At 34.7% G+C, this 19297-nt stretch overlaps 3 protein-coding genes across 3 annotated transcripts; 2 read left to right on the top strand and 1 right to left on the bottom strand.

The window, feature by feature from the left end:
* Positions 1–514: 514 nt before the first annotated feature.
* cplx4a (complexin 4a) lies at positions 515–5846 on the top strand. Its single transcript, XM_051093522.1, has 3 exons — positions 515–1009; positions 2731–2818; positions 5048–5846. The coding sequence occupies exons 1-3, from the start codon at positions 846–848 to the stop codon at positions 5273–5275; spliced, it is 480 nt and encodes a 159-aa protein (XP_050949479.1). The 5' UTR covers positions 515–845; the 3' UTR covers positions 5276–5846.
* Positions 5847–8181: 2335 nt separating this feature from the next.
* Positions 8182–11722, top strand: rx3 (retinal homeobox gene 3). Its single transcript, XM_051093572.1, has 3 exons — positions 8182–8539; positions 8969–9195; positions 10843–11722. Exons 1-3 carry the CDS (start codon positions 8305–8307, stop codon positions 11275–11277), a joined length of 897 nt encoding a protein of 298 aa, XP_050949529.1. The 5' UTR covers positions 8182–8304; the 3' UTR covers positions 11278–11722.
* A 2715-nt stretch (positions 11723–14437) lies between these two features.
* grp (gastrin-releasing peptide) lies at positions 14438–17821 on the bottom strand. Its single transcript, XM_051093605.1, has 3 exons — positions 17450–17821; positions 15789–16072; positions 14438–14759 (listed from the first exon to the last, which is right to left on the bottom strand). Exons 1-3 carry the CDS (start codon positions 17583–17585, stop codon positions 14706–14708), a joined length of 474 nt encoding a protein of 157 aa, XP_050949562.1. The 5' UTR covers positions 17586–17821; the 3' UTR covers positions 14438–14705.
* Positions 17822–19297: the final 1476 nt, after the last annotated feature.

Here is a 19297-nt window from a genome sequence, read left to right as displayed (position 1 = left end):
TATCCATTTAAGGGCTGACTTGTTTTAAAAAAAGTGGGTGGGACAGGAGTGTGTATTTGGGAGGGGTGGTGCACGTCATAGTTTTATTCTTACACGTTCTATAATAGTAATATGTATTGTTAGCCCTGAGATCATTAATATTAGTGAATAAATACATAGATATGCATTAATTTTCTTGTATTCCCATCTTAAACCAGCATCCCAACATTAAAACATACTTACAAGCATATGCTGTTTTTTTCACCAGGGCATTATCTGTTTTTCTCAAATTTTCTCAGCAGAGAAGAATTGAAGAACCATGTGGGTGTTTTCAGCTAACTACAGTGTACAGATTCATAGTTCTGTGCTGTATCTAGTATCTTTGCTTCTCTGGGCTGTGATGCATTGGTCAGTCCCTCATTAAGTAACGTGATTAGCAGTCAGTGGTTGGATGCGAAAACATGACGTCAACAGCGGAGGCTGACCTAATCTTCAAATCACAGAATTTATAGTTTTCAAGTTTTCTCTCTGATTGTCGTCTACTATTTTTCCTCAAATTAGAGCTTTTGAGTGATAAATGCATTGAGTTCTTTCACTTTTATAGTGTGGAAAAGAGAAAGCCACAGCCATCTGCCTCTCAGTGTGGACGGCCGCATCTTAATCCAGATTATGGCTGCAGCATAAACGTTTTTTTCTTTTTTTCTGGCCGCCATTACTAGTCAACAGTGCGTCCTTGATAACAGACAGGCAGGTCGGTTAGCCTAGCTCCAATTAAACCACCAACAATCCATCTGAGGGACTTTCATAAAAAAAACTTCAGGAAATCACAATCTGACGTCAAGCCAGAGACTCCAACGGGGTAAAAAATGGCGTTTTTAATTAAAAGTATGGTTGGGAACCCATTGAAGGGAATGGGACTGGGAGGAGGAGAGGAAAAGGCTGAAGAGGAAACCCCCAAGGACCCCGCAGCGGCCGCCGGCATGACTAGAGAAGAATATGAGGAGTACCAGAAACAGCTAGTGGAGGAGAAGTAAGTAAAGTTTGGGCCCCTCAGGCCCTGTTTGTGCTTGCAGTCTGAAGTTAGCATTTAATGACCTTGACAAAGTACATACAGAATCTATGCCATGCATATTAACTTCTGTGGAGATAGTGTTGCTCTTAGTGAGATTAATGCATTATTGATCTCAATTGTTAACAGTTTAGTTCATCACAAAAAGCTGACGGTACGTCACAGAAATGCTGTAATTAAAATAAAAACTGCAACTGTGCATTGCAAAAGAGCTGCAGAGATTATTAGAGCAACATTATGATGCAAACTTAATCTTAGAGACATCTGATATTCTCCATGATGATGTATTCATGCAAACACCTGCACCTTAACTGTCTCGGGTGTAAAAAAGATGATAACGTCAGTGATTAAAGATGAACAGACCCCATGTTGGTATCAGAAAGTAAGCGTCAGGTGCTAGCTGCTAATCAGTCCTAAGAGCAGAGCTTAGTGAGGGTTATCCTGGCCTTGTTGATCTGGATAATGCTATTTTTAGAAGCAATCATGGTAGAGAGAGTCATGAAAGTATTGGAAAATGTTAGGCATTTGCATATGTAAAATCTGAATTTATTTATTATTTATTTATTTGTCTATCCTTCCATCCAGGCCATTGTCGCCAGCCATTTTGTTTACTGTCAAAAAACCCTAGCTGATATATGTTTATGACTTATTCATAAGTTACAACTGTTGTTATGTAACATCTGAGGTCTAATTTAACTGAGTTACCTGTGATTTTCTGAAATTTACAGTGTTTGTAATTTTCAGTGTTGCGCATAAACAGGGAACATGATTACATAACCAGATTAACACATGGAATGATGCCGTTCATTCCGGTCATACAAACATTTGCATATATACTAAATGGTATATATGCAAACCAACATACATTTTGAATAAAAATAAAGGTTCTTTATTGGCATCACTGGTTTATTGGCATCACTGGCATCACTACATTTAAATGCAGAAAGGTTCTTTTAGATTTTTTTTTTTTTTTAAATGTTTCTTAAATGGTTCTTTTAGGAACTATTCACTGAAAGATTCTTTGTGGAACCAAAAATGGTTCTTTGGCATCACTGCAAAAACAAATTTTTGAACCTTTGTTTTAAGAGTATTAACTGTGAAACTAAACAAAAAAACATTTCAAGCATGATTGGAACTATTTGTTTAATCCCACGATTTGATATTATCATGTTCAATTGAAATGAGATAAAAATTCATATCAACAGGCTCACTTAAGTAGAAATATGCCTATCTTAGAAACAGATGATTCATACAATAAACATACATGTTTGCTGTGAGATTACATCTAAACATCCGAAGATCTTTGTGTTGCTTCAGAACAGACATCCACAGGATATTATCTAGTTGTTGCTGGTAAACTAGCTAAGAGCTTTGCCTCAAGTATAGACATAGCACTGCCTGAACAATGCTGTAAGCATCCTGAAGCTCTTTATCTGGAATTAAGCTGTAGAGCTAAAACCCCGGAGGTCATTTTATTTTACTGCTACAGTGTTTTGCCACGCATGGATTTTAAAACAGGCTGTTTGTGCAATGCATGTTTTCCACAGAATTATACATGTTTACGTTGGTATGTTTTTTTTTTTTTTTACATGAAAATCCCCAGATTTGTATCCACTGTATTACATAGATTTTTTTTAAACTAAATTAATAAACTGTGTTTTCAAAACATTTCTGATCCACAGAATGGAAAGAGATGCAGACTTCTTGCACAAGAAAGCAGAGAGGGCGACTCTGAGGGTTTGTCTACGAGAAAAATACAGACTTCCTAAAGTAAGAGCCATTTTGCTACTCCCTCCTTTCTCAAATACTAAAAGAGTCTATTTTAATAAGGACATGTTCTTCAGTTGGCATCTGACATTAACTTTTTTCATTAAATCAAGATTACAATTACACTACCATTCAAATTTGCGGTCAGTAAATTTTTTAATATTTTTATAAAATCTCCTATGCTCACAAAGCCCAGATATTTTTTAAAATAAAATGTAATTAATTAAAATTTATTTATTTATAATATTTTACAATATTTTGCCATTTTAAATGGCTATTTTCTATTTTAATGTACTCTAAAATGTAATTTATTCATTCTAATATTAAAATAATTAGTTAAAACCATCTCTAGCATTTCTAATTTGCACATGGCTCCCACAAACACACAAATACACAAGTGCACTTTCTTCTATTCAGATGCTTTGTTTTGCTCTGAGTTCTTGGCACTTTCAATAAATAAGATAACCAGATTAAGAGAGTGAACTGAGGTCTGCGCAAGCCTCCAGCTATATTGGCTTTCCTCAACATCTGTTCGCCTTTCCACAGCTTCATTCTCTCTCTCAAATCTAAATCTTAAAGTCCATGTAAAGGCGATTCAGAGAATTGCATCGAAATGTTAAAAATGATAAATGTAAGAAATGTATTGCTGAAAACACAATATAAAGACTGTGAAATATGTAGTACTGAATTATGGAGTTAAACCGTTAAACAGTTTTCACCATTTCTGTGTTCAGTGTTTTTTGAACAGGGCTAAAATCATGTCTCGATGACGCACTGGCTCCGCTAAGCATGGCCCCTCCCATAACACTATAATAACTAGAGCGCATTAGCATCAGTGGTTTACTACAGCCTACAGTTTGCTAACTAGCTATGCCTTCACCACATAAATGCATATTACCTGGTGGCGATAATTTACAAAACAGTTCTGTCTTGTTAGGCCTATTTAAATTTATTTGTATTTGACAGTTGAGGTGGCAGCTGTCCCACAAGTGGGTGTGGTTTAAGTCAGCAGCTTTCCAGTGAGTGGGCGTGGTTTAAGGCGGCAGCTGTCGCACGAGTGGGCGTAGTTTAAGACAGCAGCTTTCAAGTGATTGAGGGCATGGTTTAAGACGGCAGCTTTCCAGTGAGTGGGCGTGGTTTAAGGCAGGAGCTTTCCAGTGAGTGGGTGTGGTTTAAGGTGGCAGCTGTTGCACGAGTGGGCGTGGTTTAAGGCAGCAGCTTTCCAGTGAGTGGGTGTGGTTTAAGACGGCAGCTTCCCAGTGAGTTGGCGTGGTTTAAGGCAGGAGCTTTCCAGAGAGTGGGTGTGGTTTAAGGCGGCAGCTGTTGCACAAGTGGGCGTGGTTTAAGGCAGCTGCTTTCCAGTGAGTGGGCGTGGTTTAAGGCGACAGCTTTCCAGTGAGTGGGCGTGGTTTAAGGCAGCTGCTTTCCAGTGAGTGGGCGTGGTTTAAGGCGACAGCTTTCCAGTGAGTGGGTGTGGTTTAAGACGGCAGCTTCCCAGTGAGTTGGCGTGGTTTAAGGCAGGAGCTTTCCAGAGAGTGGGTGTGGTTTAAGGCGGCAGCTGTTGCACAAGTGGGCGTGGTTTAAGGCAGCTGCTTTCCAGTGAGTGGGCGTGTTTTAAGGCGACAGCTTTTCAGTGAGTGGGCGTGGTTTAAGGCAGCAGCTTTCCAGTGAGTGGGTGTGTTTTAAGGCGGCAGCTGTTGCATGAGTGGGCGTGGTTTAAGGCAGCAGCTTTCCAGAGAGTGGGCGTGGTTTAGAGCGGCAGCTTTCCAGTGAGTGGAAGGCGGCAGCTTTCCCGCAAGTGGGCGTGGTTTAAGGCAGCAACTTTCCAGTGAGTGGGCGTGGTTTGAGGCGGCAGCTTTTCCGTGAGTGGGCGTGGTTTGAGGCGGGTGTTTTCCCGCAAGCGGGCGTGATTTTGGAACTGACAGTGGACACACCCCCAGCAATTTGACTGGGTGGTTAATAATGTGTTTCTGTGGCATGACAAACTCAGAACACATACTTAATATTGCTTTACTCTGACTTTAATGTGATGCAATAATTCAAAAAGACTACAGATAGTAGAGTCTTAATGTTGGGTATTTAATATGGAATAGTGTACAGATCTCACCAATCCACCCTCAACGTTGGTCGGGATGTTTAACGTAACTGGTCACTGGTCCACATTGTTTTTAGCATTTATGAATATTGGTGGAACTGTGTTTGAAAATAACATGGCATGTATTTACCCCTCAGAGTGAACAGGACGAGAACATGATCCAGATGGCAGGAGACGACGTGGACGTTCCCGAGGAGCTGCTGAAGATGGTGGATGAAGACGCCACGGAGGAAGAGGAGAAGGACTCCATCCTAGGGCAGATGCAGAACTTACAGAACATGGACATGGATCAGTTAAAAGAGAAAGCCAGTGCTACATTGACAGAGATGAAGACCAAGGCTGAGGAGAAGTGTTCTGTCATGTAGGGGTTTAACAAACTCACACATTTCTACAAACCAGGGCATGCTTTTGCTAAAGCACAGTTTCAGAAAACTTAGGTGACTTTTTCTGTCATGTCTTCACATGAAATTTCTTTTAAAGGCAGAAGAAGTAACCCAAGTTTTTTGGTCCCAAAATCTGATTCTAGATCAGCTTTTTGGCTTCGGCTTCTCTTGTTTAGCCCCCAGTTTCACTGTTGGACTTTTTCTTTTGTATGTGTTGTTTAAATAAATTATGTTGTAGTATATTCCCTACTTCTCCTCTTTTTTTCTTTGCATATTTGTTGCAATATTTATCTGTAAATATATCTAACAAACATATAACTTGAACCTGAGGTGGAGAAGTTCTGTTTAAATCCCCCTCCTGCTTTTTTGCACAAGGGATGAGACGAATGTGATGCTGTTATTTCTTCTTGTTATTTTTTGACAGCAGACCATCTAGTATTGACACTTGCGATATTGTAATGCTCATTAGGATTTGTTAGTCTTATGTATTAAGTGAGGTAAATAAGCATGAATAGGATTGACGTCTCATGTGTAAACAGATTAAACACATGAATAAAACAGATGATTGAAAAACGGTGGGTCTGTCCTGCATTTCGTGATCAAAACAAGTACATGTCTGTGAGATTTTCTTGGCCATAACATCATACCATACCAGTGTTTTATGTCATGCAGCTTTATATTTACAAGAAAACAACTAAATCCGATAAAAAGTGGGCCTGAAGTTACCATATGACTAGACAGGAGAAAATAAATATAAAATGATTCTAAGTTCATGTTTATTGAAAAACAGTCTTTTAAGGACTTTTAAAGATTACCTGCTAATAGGATCATCAGGTCTGAGACTAGTTAAATGCCTTCACTAGACATAGTAACAGTGTAACCTTGTGCCTTCACATTATGTGACCTGAACGTAAATAAATTTTTATGTTTGTTTATTTTTAATTGTATTTAATTTTTTGCCACGCGAATAACACTAATTTTTAACGTGTTAATCAACCTTCAAGGCATGGATTCTTGTATTTTTGCGGTGTATTATTTTTTTTAAGTAGGTGTGTGCGTGTGTGTATCTTTGAATAAATCTGGAAATACCAACATTATCTGTTGTAATTAGGGAAAAGCCATGCAGTTGAAAGGATTTGGTGCTGTTTTGGATCGAGGGGGGAAAGTGTGTAATCCCCTCAAACCAGCGTGTGTCCTGCGGATTATCAGACTGCTGTCAATCTTTGTTCGGAGCTAATTACACGTATCCATTCAATATTGAGGAAGTTTGCAAATTCTTCCAATTAACTGCACCTCAATTGTAGGCTAGCTCTCAGGGGTCGTGCGCTTGCTGCTTGAGATCGCGTTTTGTTCATGTAACAAAATCCCCTAATAGCCGAAACCACTAGACGCACGAAGTGTAGGCCTAAAGTACTTCTTGGTGGTGTTTTATCGTTTTTAGAGTTGTAATTAGTTAGTTAGGCTGCTTAAATGTTTGACCACCAAAATTTACGATCATTCCATTCTACCGATACCAATTTAAGCTACCAGTTTTAGAGTCCGCCTATTCTGTTTAAGTTTAAATGACTTCACTGTAGTGTTTTGTAGACTATGAATAACATTTGTGACCCTGGACCACAAAACCTCAACTGAAAGCAGAATTAATAAGATTTACACTGATGTATGGTTTGTTAGAAATAAACAACTATTTGAAAATCTGGAATCTGAGGGTGAAAAAATCTAAATATTGAGAAAGTCGACTTTAAAGTTGTCCAAATGAAGCTCTTAGCAATGCATATTACTAATCAAAAATTAAGTTTTGATATATTTAGGGTAGGAACTTACTTTAAAATCTTTACTTAATATCCTAATGAGTTTTAAAAGAAAAATCGATCATTTGACCCATATTGTTGGCTAATATACCCGTGCTACTTAGGATCACATTTATTTTTTCTCTTAAAAATTATTAACTAAAACTTATTTTATTTTAATTTATATAGACTAGACTATCATTTTTAGCTAAGCACAACATTTATAATGCAAACCACTGTAAATCGCTTAGGCTAATATATTTGGTTTAAATATTTGTAACTCATTATTTCATTATTATTATTTATTTTATGTGTTTCAAACTTTGATGTAATATTTTCATATTTAGCTGGAACGAATTACTTAAAAAATCTACAACCTTAACTGTGTAAAATAACTACAAGTATAAAAAGTAAGCATCCTTTTTATTTTAAACATTTTGTCGATTATTTTTCGAAGCAGACAATAAAATTAAACAAACAGGCTATAGGAAAATAGGCATAACGTGTCGGTCACTGATTCTCACAAACGTGGCAAATAGCGATATTTATTTCTTTATTTATTTTGTCCTGTAAGTCCTTTATATTTCCAAACAGAGACATTCAGCGTCTCCTAAGAAGAGTGATGACCGTAATTTCATCAAACTAACATGGAATCTCCTTCAAACAGTGTCAGAAAATGCTTTAAAAAATGTCTGTCCTATATGTTGTCAATTATTTTTATAACAGTAGTGTACAAGTAACTATTTTTATAAACTGACATTTTAATTGCAATTTGCGCTTGCAGAGATCTTGATCTCTTTCGGACCCAAAGATGTAATCCCAGCCCCAGTTTCTCTTATTTCTAAGGCCATCATGATCAAGACATCTGGAGTGGGAAAAGATGATTTAAGATTTATGTAAGGCGGTTTATAAAGCTGCCATTATGCCCACAAGGATCTCTGGGAGGAGTTAAATGCTCAGGGACAATACCGCATCCCTCACTCCGGCCTGTCTGACGTCTCTTGACGTGTCGAAGGGGATGTCACTCACACAATAGAACCCCGGTCGAGGGGGATCCATATAAGGCCCCTGGGGGCCACCGCATCCTCAGTGTGTGCAGGACCACTACTGGAGAAAGTTGCTTCCTCTGCTGGGACAGCCTGGACTATTGGAAATAGAGCGTGTTGCATAGGAAAACGGAGGAAATCCTTAGTGTTTTCTTTTACTGAAACGAAATATTCGATGAGGCTTGTTGGATCTCAGTCCCAAGATATGGAAGAGCGTCTCTCCCCATCTGCGCGCTTGGTTCGCAGTCCTGGATCCCAAACGAGGATCCACAGCATTGAATCCATTTTGGGATTTAAAGGAGAGAATATCTTCCACCCGGCGTTTTCTTATGGATCCGGGAAGCAGGGCAAAGACGCTGAGCATTTGTCTTCCCCCAAAAAGGACTCCAGTAATTCCAAAAACTTTGAAGGTGAGTTAACAGCTTCGCGAAGTGACATTTTTCAGCGTCTTAGCAGCACTTCATACTAAGTTTTCGTTTTTTAAGCCATAAGTATGTACAAGTACATAATAGACGTTCAAATATTAATATAGAGGTATATGAAATCTGAAAAGTGGATTGAAAAGTTTTTTTGTTTATTTTTTAAAACTGTAAATGGAAGGTTAAAACTTTTTAAAAATAAAAAGGTTAAAAGATACATAAAAAGTGTTAAATATACATTTTTATTTTAAAAATCTAAAATGTAATTAAAGATATGATGTCAAAATATATGACGATGTTATATATATGAATAAAAGTTTCAGAGTTTTAGTTTTTTCATGTTAAGTTAGAAAAGGCAAGTAATTGTAATACGTGATTTTTAATTTAGATATAAAGGAAAACTGTATTATTTTTATACAGGTGTCTGTAGATCTGCCGTCATGGTCAGTCCGGATCTACCGGATGCGGATGGTGGTAAATTATCGGACGATGAAAATCCCAAGAAAAAGCACCGGCGAAACCGGACCACGTTCACCACCTTCCAGTTGCACGAACTCGAGAGAGCATTTGAGAAGTCGCATTATCCTGACGTGTACAGCAGAGAGGAGCTGGCGCTCAAGGTCAACCTGCCGGAGGTTCGAGTGCAGGTGAGCACAGCATAGACCACACACATGATGGATTTACATGTGCGTTTGAGAATAATAATCACACATGCTAGCAAAAGGGTCACTTTATTTAATAGATCACTTCCTTTTATTTTACATATTCGTGATTGATCCCTTCACTGTCATATTCAAGGCAAGAAATCATATTTTCGTTTTATTAACAATAATAGAATAGACTAAAACAAAATGCATTATGTATTAAAGCAACCGGGAATTATAAATTATATATAAAATTTAATGACTGAAATAACAAAAAATTTGTTCAAGAAAGAAAATACAAAAAAACTTTAGAAATACTTAAAATGAATTTAAAATATAAATAATCTTCGACAAATATAGCTGTAAGAGATTTCACTTTGGACTATTTTTTCTTGAAAGATTTGGCCTTCTTCTTCTTCTTGATTTTATTAAGATATGATATTTCGATGTAAAATATTAGTAATTTTTGTGACGGCTAATAAAATGTGGCTACTATATATTTGCTTTGAAATACCTGAAGCTTATGTGTAGCAAATTAAGATATCGGACATAAGTAACTGGCAAAAATAATTAATAATATTGTAATATATAATATTACTTAAAATATGTAAACAAGAATATAAATACATATACATATATATCTACATATCAACTTTGTTGCAAGTGTATTTGAAGGGTTTTTGCAAACTATGAACATTTGAATTTTTTTGCAAGTATTTAAAGGTTTTTTTGTGAATGATTAATTTACAGTTCTGTAATAAATAATATTACTTATAATATGCAAAAAAAAAATACAATTTGATCTTAAACATATATCTACGTATATCAACGTTTTGCAAGTTTATTAAAAAGTTTTTTGTTAATTATGAATATATAATAATGTAATATATATATTACTTACGCAAAAAAAATAAAATTTAATCTTAAACATATATCTACATAAACTTTTTGCAAGTTTATCTGATTTTTTGTGAATTATTAATTTATAATACTACTGCAATATATTACTTATAATATGTAAAAACATAATATAGTAAAATGTGACTCCTTATATCAAAGTGTATTTGAAAGTTTTTTGTGAATTATTAATTTATAATACTGTAATATATAATAACACTTATAATATGTAAAAACTTAATATAATACAATTATATATATAAATATCTACATATATTAATATAATACAATTTAATCTTAAATATATATCTATTTGTATCAACTTTTTGCAAGCGTATTTGAAAGTTTTTTGTGAATTACTAATTTATAATACTGTAATATATAATATAACTTATATAAAAAAATAATAGAATACAATTTAATCTTAAACATATCTGCGTATATCAACTTTTTGCAAGTGTATTATTATTATTATTAATTTATAATATTGTAATATATAATATTACTTATAATATGTAAATATATATATAATACAATTAAACTTTAAACATATATCTACATATATACATTTTTTAAAAGTGTATTTAAAAGGTTTTTGTTTTTATCTCTTTCTTTTTTCCTTTCTTTAATTCTTTGAAAGGATTTTGCTAACTATGAACATTATATCTGTACTTCCCTATATCTTCTTTCACAGTTTACCTTTTAAACGTGTTGCTTTTGCATTCTAAACTAAATCCCTTTGTCAAATTTCAGGTGTGGTTCCAAAACCGCCGTGCGAAGTGGCGACGTCAAGAGAAGTTGGAGGTGAGCTCCATCAAGCTGCAGGAGTCCTCCATGCTGTCCATCCCCAGATCGGGTCCACTGTCTCTGGGTAGCGGCCTGCCGTTAGAGCCCTGGCTAACCGGACCGATCACCTCCTCCAGCTCTCCCCTGCAGTCCCTGCCCAGTTTCATCACCCCTCAGCAAGGAGTCCCAGCCAGCTACACCCCTCCGCAGTTCCTCAGCTCATCCACGCTCAACCACCCTCTGCCCCATATAGGGGCGGTTTGCCCTCCTCCACCAGCGTATCAGTGCTCAGGCTTTATGGATAAATTTTCACTAGAAGAGGCAGACCCACGAAACACAAGTATCGCCTCGCTAAGAATGAAAGCGAAGGAACACATCCAGTCTATAGGGAAGACGTGGTAGACTGACGATGATGCTGGACTGAGACACTCAGAGACTTGTTTGCATCTCCTTTAGCTTTCTAATCAGACTCTGCTTGAAGAGAAGTGGTCCTGAAAGTGGTTTTCACATCATTGTGGATGACAATCTTTGTAAACAAATTCATTACTGTTTTTTTTTTTTTTGGTTTTTGAGTTCACATAATACAATTTCCTTGGTAATTCTAACCCTTTATTGACCAAAAAAAGCATTCAGAGAGAGAAATAAAAATCATGTTTGCATTTTAAATGCATGCATTTAATTTCATTGAATCACATTTGTCCCTTTAAAGTACCATTCAGTGCTAGGAAAAAGTTTTTGTTCTTTACTGTATGCAGATGGTCACTTTCCATGCCGTTTTGTTGTATGCTTTCACATTGTACAGTTGAATTTTGTATTTTATAATAAAAACAAATTTCAGAAAAATATCAAATGCTACTTGTTTCAAATAATTCTTTATGTGTATTTTAAAAACAATTGTTGAGGTTGCCGTGCTACATGACAAAACTTTGTAGAGTTCTTAAACGTAATGATACATATTAATTTTTTATTTATTTATTTTAAATGATTTATTTTTCATTTTTATAGGCTATAAACATTTCTTTTGTATATTTAAGGTAATATGTGACCCTGGACCACAAAACCAGTCTTAAGTAGCACAAGTATATTTGTAGCAATAGCATCGTTGTACGTCGTATGGGTCAAAATTATCGATTTTTCTTTTAATGCCAAAAATCATTAGGATATTAAGTAAAGATCATGAAGATATTTTGTAAATGTCCTACCTTAAATATATCAAAACTTAATTTTTGATTAGTAATATGCATTACTAATAACTTTAATTTATTTTATTTATTATTATTATTATTTATTATATTTTATTTATTTATTTTTTATTTTTATTTTTTTGCACCCTCAGATTCCAGATTTTCAAATAGTTGTATCTCGGCCAGATATTGTCCTACCAAAAATCATTGCAAGGCAATTTTTAAAAAAAAAAGACCCTTATGACTGGTTTTGTGGTCCAGGGTTTTAATGTTGTTGTTGTTGTTGCAAACAATTAACGTTGTAATTAATTTATACCTTCAGGATTTCAGAAAAAAAACATTGTTAATTATATAAATTATTAATTAGTAATAAATACATTATTTTTTTACTATCCACTTTCCAGGATTAATACGGTTTTTACAGGCCGTAAATATTAAACTGTCATTGTACTTTCGAAGAGCTAAAGAGGCGTCAGTATAGGCGCTTTTCCGTGATTATGCCGCCATCCAGTGGTTGTGTTTGGAACATAATTCTCCGTCCATACTGTAATAATGAACCAGTTTCTTTACAATCTAACTTTAATTAGCAATGCATAGTACTATTTACTGTAGGAAATGTACAAAATATATTCTTGGAACATGATCTTTACTTAATATCCTAATGATATTTGGCATAAAAGAAAAATTCAGAATTTTGACCCATACAGTGTATTTTTGGTTATTGCTACAAATATATCCATGCTACTTAAGACCGGTTTTGTAGTCCAGGGTCACACTAAACGTTTTGCACCTTTGCACATTTATTGCACTTTTTGCACGTATTTTTATGACCTCTGATGCAGCATTTAATAAAGATTTTCTGAAGAGGTATAAGCCTGATATACAACCGTGTGTGGATCTTAATTGTTTGATTGATCAGTTCAACTATATGAAGGAATTTGGACATGATTATGCATTCTCGTAGGGGAAGTGTTTAATCCGCATTAGCATTTAGGACCTGCACACCCCTATCAAACCCATCAGCTCACATCTTCATGAACACACGACTATCACCAAATCTGACGTTTGCCATTCATGCAGCAACTTTTTTCAGACTGATGGAGGTCATATTTCTATTACTGGTCGTTCATCTGTGACAAATGAGGAAAGCAAACATCAGAAAGGAAGCTGTGTGAACTAGATGAGCTTAACCAAATGAAAGTGGCTTCAATTGACATCTTTCATTGTTAGAAACATCAGTGTGTATAATTGGAGCCATTATTGTGCACGGACAGCTGAGAGCGGCGAGACAGCTAGACCGTCAACAATTTCCTGCCAGTTGTCACAGACAATGCAAAGGTTGTGATTTAGTTATTCAGACGGTCATTAGTGTGCGGTGAAGAGTTTTCCTGTCACCCGCCTGCCTCTGTTAAGTGACTGCTTGAGTACTAAGCAGGCTATGGCCAGTCACCTCAAGAGATCAATCATAACCTATAACAAATTGCTTTTGGGATAAGACGGGGTCTCTTAACTCTCACACTAAATGTACTAGCGCATTTGGCTCAGCACGTTTAGTTGTGGCGCATGGACCATAAAGAACTCAGATGTTAATTTTAAAGGTATAGAATGAAAATTTGCTGAAAATGTACTCACCCTCAGGCCGTCAGAGATGTAGATAAGTTTGTTTCTTCGTCAGAACAGATTTGGAGAAATTTAGCATCGTCACTTGTTCTGTAGTGAATGGGTGCCGTCAGAATGAGAGTCTAAACAGCTGATAAAAACATCACAATAATCCACAAGTAATCCACACCACTCCAGTCCATCAATTAACATCTTGTAAAGTGAAAAGCTGTGTGTTTGTAAGAAACAAATCTATCACTAAGGGATTTTATTGTCACTTCTGGCCAAAATATGAGTCCATAATCCATAATAACACTTCATTTAGTGAAAAAATCTATCCCCTGTTGTCCTCTAACTTATTTGTTTACAACTGTTTTGGACTGTTTTCACTTGTAAACGGTGCTTAATCTGTCTGATTTCTCTCCTGATTCAGACAAGATGGCTTTTCACTAAGAGAGCGATATTATAGACAGAGGTTTCTCACAAACATGCATCTTTTTGCTTCACAAGATGTTAATTGATGGATTGAAGTGGTGTGGATTACTTGTGAATTATTGTGATGTTTTTATCAGCGGTTTGGACTCTCATTCTGACGGCACCCATTCACTGCAAAGGATCCATTGGTGAGCAAGTGATGTATCTTGCACGACCCGAGGATGACTACATTTTCAGCAAATATTTATTTTTGGGTGAACTATTCCTTTAATAGTCTTTTTTGTAGCTAAGACATTTCAAATGATATGCAAACAAGCACACTGTTGTTTTTTATAAACCGCAGATAGCCCAACAACTTAAAGTTTATTACATATTAATCAATTGAACTGTGGCTACAATGGTTACTATGGTGTCCGTTATCAAGAAAATTAATTCATTTAAAAAACAATACCATAAAATGTACAGAATGATGACACTCAGTGTTTCTTTGTAGAGATATTGACATACAAAAATATAACATGCTTATTTATATGCTTCTGAATAAATTAGATTTGTATTCGATCAAGCCAGTTGTCAAGTGAACTTCAAACCAGTCTTTTGTCCAGTTGGTCCTCAGCTTTCATTGTCATCCTGCATTAGTAAAATCCGTAACAAGATGTCCTCAGCCTGTATATGAAATATAAAAAAAGAGAAATATTATTATATGTGACCCTGGACCACAAAACCAGTGGTAGCATGGGTATATTTGTAGCAATAGCCAAAAAGTACATTGTATGGGTCAAAATGTTAGATTTTTATTTTATGCCAAAAATCACTAGGATATTAAGTAAGGATCATGTTCCATAAAGATATTTTGTAAATTTCTTACCGTAAATATAACAAAACTTAATTTCTTATTAGTAATATGCATTGCTAAGGACTTTAATTGGACAATTTTAAAGGTGATTTTCTCATTATTTTGATTTTTTTGCACCCACAGAATCCAGATTTTCAAACAGTTATATCTTGGCCAAATATTGTCCTATCCTAACAAACCATACATTAGTGGAAAGCTCATTTATTCAGCTTTCATAATGATCAAAAACAGGAACATCAAAGAATCAATGAAACATGCATATCCATGCATATTAGCTTAGAAAAATCAGTAAAAGTAAAAAAAACAAAACTAAACTAAAATTATATTTAAAAAAAAAAAAAAAAAAAAAACCATTATTTTAAATAAATAAAGCTTTAAAGAAAAAAAAATGTTAAAAACTTAAACTTAATTTAGTTTGATTTGATGTATTAAAATAACTAAATCTAAAGCTGAAATAAAATAAAAATATATATATAAACATTTAAAAATAGTAATAATAAAAAGGACAAAACTATACAACAAAGTTAAATGAAATCAGAAAAAAAAAATAGTAATACAATTTTAACATTATCTCAACGCTACTAAAATAACTGGTTACAAAAGGTTTTTCTGTGTCTTTTTTTGTCATTTGTCTGGTCAAAGGTGATTCTTTATTTGTCCAACAATGATAAATGTTTTATGTTTATTCATTATTCATATTGCAGACTAGTTATATATATATATATATAAGAACCACCTTTATGCACTTTACATGCTTTTGCATGTAAAGTGCATAAAGGTTTATGCATTAACATATGCATATTGCAGGTTTATGCATTAACATAATCATCATTTCTTACCAGGCTGACTCGTCTGTCTCCCTTATGACCTTCCTCCCACTGACGTCTCTTTTCCAGCAAGCGCTGGAGCAGTTTAAGAGCTTCGATCTCCTCTGTGCCCTCCGGCATGCTCTCCGGTGCCATCCGTCCTTTCACGAGTGCATGCAGGAATGGCAGCAGCAGATGTTTGTTGTATCTTTCCAGCTGCAGATCCTGATCTAGAGTCGTCATAGAGGTCTCGTCGTCGCCTTCTGGATCCTCAGGTCTGACCTCCTCATCTGTGCTTTTCTTGCCCATTAAGTGCCCTAAAACAGATGTAAGTCATTGTAAACTGATTTTATGCCAAATGAATGCGTTTAACACAAATATGATAGGTAGGAGAACATCTTCACACTTAAATAAGACTTAATGTGCAGGTTGCAAACAAAGTCACAATAATGCAGTTGATATTATAGTACAACCAAAAACACTTTTAGACAAATATTGAATCTAGTCTGGTGTTAATGTGTAACAAAATGTGATTTGTGTCAAAATAATCCATGATTCCTTCTATTTATAATGCCAAGATTCACTTTTTAAGCAATTGTTTATTACAGCATGGGCTCCACTGAACAGAACAAGTGTCTCAATCTCAAAAATCGAAAGAACTTATCATATTTTTGAACAGTTTCTCCATGCAAACACACAAAAAGGCAGTTGCGTGCCTCCTATTTTCATCCAATTAAAACAGGCTGTTAGTCTGCTTATTACACCCCATGGATCCACTTTCCCTCTTCAGAATCAAAGCTTAAGCGACACTTAAGAGTTCTGCAATCACTCCAGATACATACTTAATGAATATGCTCAATAAACTACCACTGGTGCATTAAATCAAGTGATTTATGTGGTTATTATTGGCTAGTGTTATTGATTTCATTTGCTGAAAACTCTTTAAAGTTTTATTTAATGGTTCACAGCTCCTAAGGTTCAACAACAAACCCTTCTAGTTCTCTGGAGACCACAAAACCAGTCTTTAAGTAGCACGGGTATATTTGCAGCAATAGCCAAAAATGCATTCTATGGGTAAAAATGATCGATTTTTCTTTTTAATGCAAGTAAAGATCAAGTTCCATTAAGATATTTTGTACATTTGCTACCATAATTATATCAAAACTTCATTTTTGATTAGTAATATGCATTGCTAAGAACTTCATTTTTGCACCCTCAGATTCCAGATTTTCCAAAGAGTTGTGTCTCATCCATATATTTGTCCTATCCTACATCAATTTAAAGCTTATTTATTCAGCTTTTAGATGATGTATAAATCTCAGTTTCACAAAATAGACCCTTGTGACTGGTTTTGTGGTCCACGGTCACGTATTACTATCATTATTCTTTAGACCAGCATATTGGTTTATAAACAGTACTACGTATTCTTTGTATAACATAATATGTAGAAAAATACACTTCTTTGTCAACACGTATTGCTGTTGCAGTTTTGACAAATAAAACTGACTTAAAAGTCAACCTTCATTATCTTTTAAGCATTTTTATAAAATTTTATATTTAAAAAAAAAAAGATAATACATGTAAATGCAGTCTTGAAGGTCAAACATATACAGGATAACTGCTTAAAAATAACAGTTGTACTCTCCTCTGTGTATATTTATAAGTTTAAGTCCCAAAATATGATTTTTACTCACCAACAGCCCAGTGATTTCCGCGTGGATAAACTTTTCCAATTGGTTGTGCGTCTGATGCGTAAACATCACAGAGCACGACAACCAGAATGATGGAAACGACTAATCTGTATCTCCATACGAGGCACATAACGCTCATGTAAGACTCGAGTCCCGTCAGCTTCTTTGATCAGTACTCCTGTAATTGCTCGTGCAGTTATTGCTAGTTGAGGCCCAAGTAATGCGGCATATGGATAATCACTTCACTTATATACTCCTGTGACGCGACCACTTAAAAAGTGAAAGAAAATGACGCGATAATTTCGTGCGCTAAAGAGAGAAACTGTCGTGCCAATGTCTGGATGACTCGTGTGGGGTGGTACGCTGAAAGTTTAATGCCCCCTCCCAGGGGTTCTGCGTCAGTATCTTGCTAGGTTAGGCGACTTGACATAAAACACAGAATGTCATGTTGAGCTAACCTGTCATTATCTCAGCCACGGGCTATTGTGTTTCCCAAGACAGATTCAATGTGAAATGTCATCAGTATTTCATTAGATGCCGGGTAAAAATAGCTTGTAAATGGCTTCTTATTGTTTTCTAGTGCAGTTGGTGCAATAGAGCACCAATTGCTTTGTGTCATAGGAAATAGTGATAAAATTTCTGGCCTTAACTGATTTAAACAAGTCCCTTACCAGATAAATAATGCTCCCAACCCCTTTAGAATCACCCAAAAGACCATTTAAGCCAACTGTTTTATTTTATTTTATTTTATTTTATTTTATAGAAGGGAAATTAATAATAAAGTTTCTTGTAATAGAGACTGATTGCTTAAAGTCAGTGAAGTTGCACTTTTCATGTCAACATATCTCCAGTTATAAATATATTTATATTATAATACAAAGACATTATAGGATACTAAACATAAATACAATGGTTTGTTCTCCAGAAATATTTTTCTTCTTCTTTTTTTATCTTCTTTTGTTGTTTTATTTCACAACATAGAATTTCTGTGAAAGTATAGCATACTATATTCATTATATATATCATCATATTATATTTGTTTTATTGTTTTAAATGACTGTAAAACAAGTATTTTTATTCAATTAAAATGAATATAAAAGTCAAGCATTTAAACAAACACGAACATCTGCGAGTGCACAAAACCAAAATCTAAGTTAGTGCCTCACAATAAAGTTGAAACTTTTTTTATTTCATTATTATTTTCATTTTATTTTATTATATTTTTTCATTTTTATTTTACTTTTTTCTGAGATTATTTTCATGACCGTAGAATTCCTATAAAACCATATATATATTCTAAACATATTCTAAAAAAATCTCAGAAAAAGAAAAATAAAATTAATAAAAAATATTTATATATAAATCTCAGTAAACATATATATATGTGTGTGTGTGTGTGTGTGTGTGTGTGTGTGTGTATATATATATTATTGTTCAAAATATTCTATGTTTATGAAACAAAAAATCTCAGAAAAAAGAAATAAAATGAAAAAAATAATAATATAAATTGAATATATATATATATATATATATATATATATATATATTTTTTTTTTTTTTTTTTTTCTCAGGACAATTTTAAGCAGATAAAATTACTTGACACTCATCACTGATATCAGCTGTTAATTTTCATCTCTCACCCAGCAAACAATGGCAGCATGGAAGATCCTGTGAAGCCTATAAACAAACATGACATGGCATGAAAAATATGAAAAGCCTCAACAAAATTTAAATAGTTTTAATTACATGGCAAACAGTGCATTCAATGGCACTGAGGGAAAACAACATCCCTGGTAACCTCCGAAAAGCTTGCATTGTTTTGTAAATCGGAAAGAACAGATGGGCTTTGAT

The sequence above is a fragment of the Labeo rohita genome, chromosome 21, assembly GCF_022985175.1.
Source record: "Labeo rohita strain BAU-BD-2019 chromosome 21, IGBB_LRoh.1.0, whole genome shotgun sequence".
NCBI classification, from domain to species: domain Eukaryota; kingdom Metazoa; phylum Chordata; class Actinopteri; order Cypriniformes; family Cyprinidae; genus Labeo; species Labeo rohita.
Note: the sequence above shows the minus strand (reverse complement) of the source record. Positions and strands in the feature narration are given on the sequence as shown.

Excerpts from the sequence above, each read along its gene's own strand:
- cplx4a (XM_051093522.1), top strand. The coding sequence starts at position 846 with ATGGCGTTTTTAATTAAAAGTATGGTTGGGAACCCATTGAAGGGAATG. Across the intron at positions 1,010-2,730 it reads AAACAGCTAGTGGAGGAGAA|AATGGAAAGAGATGCAGACT; the intron begins GTAAGTAAAGTT and ends TCTGATCCACAG. Across the intron at positions 2,819-5,047 it reads AAAAATACAGACTTCCTAAA|AGTGAACAGGACGAGAACAT; the intron begins GTAAGAGCCATT and ends TTTACCCCTCAG.
- rx3 (XM_051093572.1), top strand. The coding sequence starts at position 8,305 with ATGAGGCTTGTTGGATCTCAGTCCCAAGATATGGAAGAGCGTCTCTCC. Across the intron at positions 8,540-8,968 it reads TAATTCCAAAAACTTTGAAG|GTGTCTGTAGATCTGCCGTC; the intron begins GTGAGTTAACAG and ends ATTTTTATACAG. Across the intron at positions 9,196-10,842 it reads TGCCGGAGGTTCGAGTGCAG|GTGTGGTTCCAAAACCGCCG; the intron begins GTGAGCACAGCA and ends GTCAAATTTCAG.
- grp (XM_051093605.1), bottom strand. The coding sequence starts at position 17,585 with ATGAGCGTTATGTGCCTCGTATGGAGATACAGATTAGTCGTTTCCATC. Across the intron at positions 16,073-17,449 it reads CGGAAATCACTGGGCTGTTG|GGCACTTAATGGGCAAGAAA; the intron begins GTGAGTAAAAAT and ends CATCTGTTTTAG. Across the intron at positions 14,760-15,788 it reads GAGACAGACGAGTCAGCCTG|GCTGAGGACATCTTGTTACG; the intron begins GTAAGAAATGAT and ends TTTCATATACAG.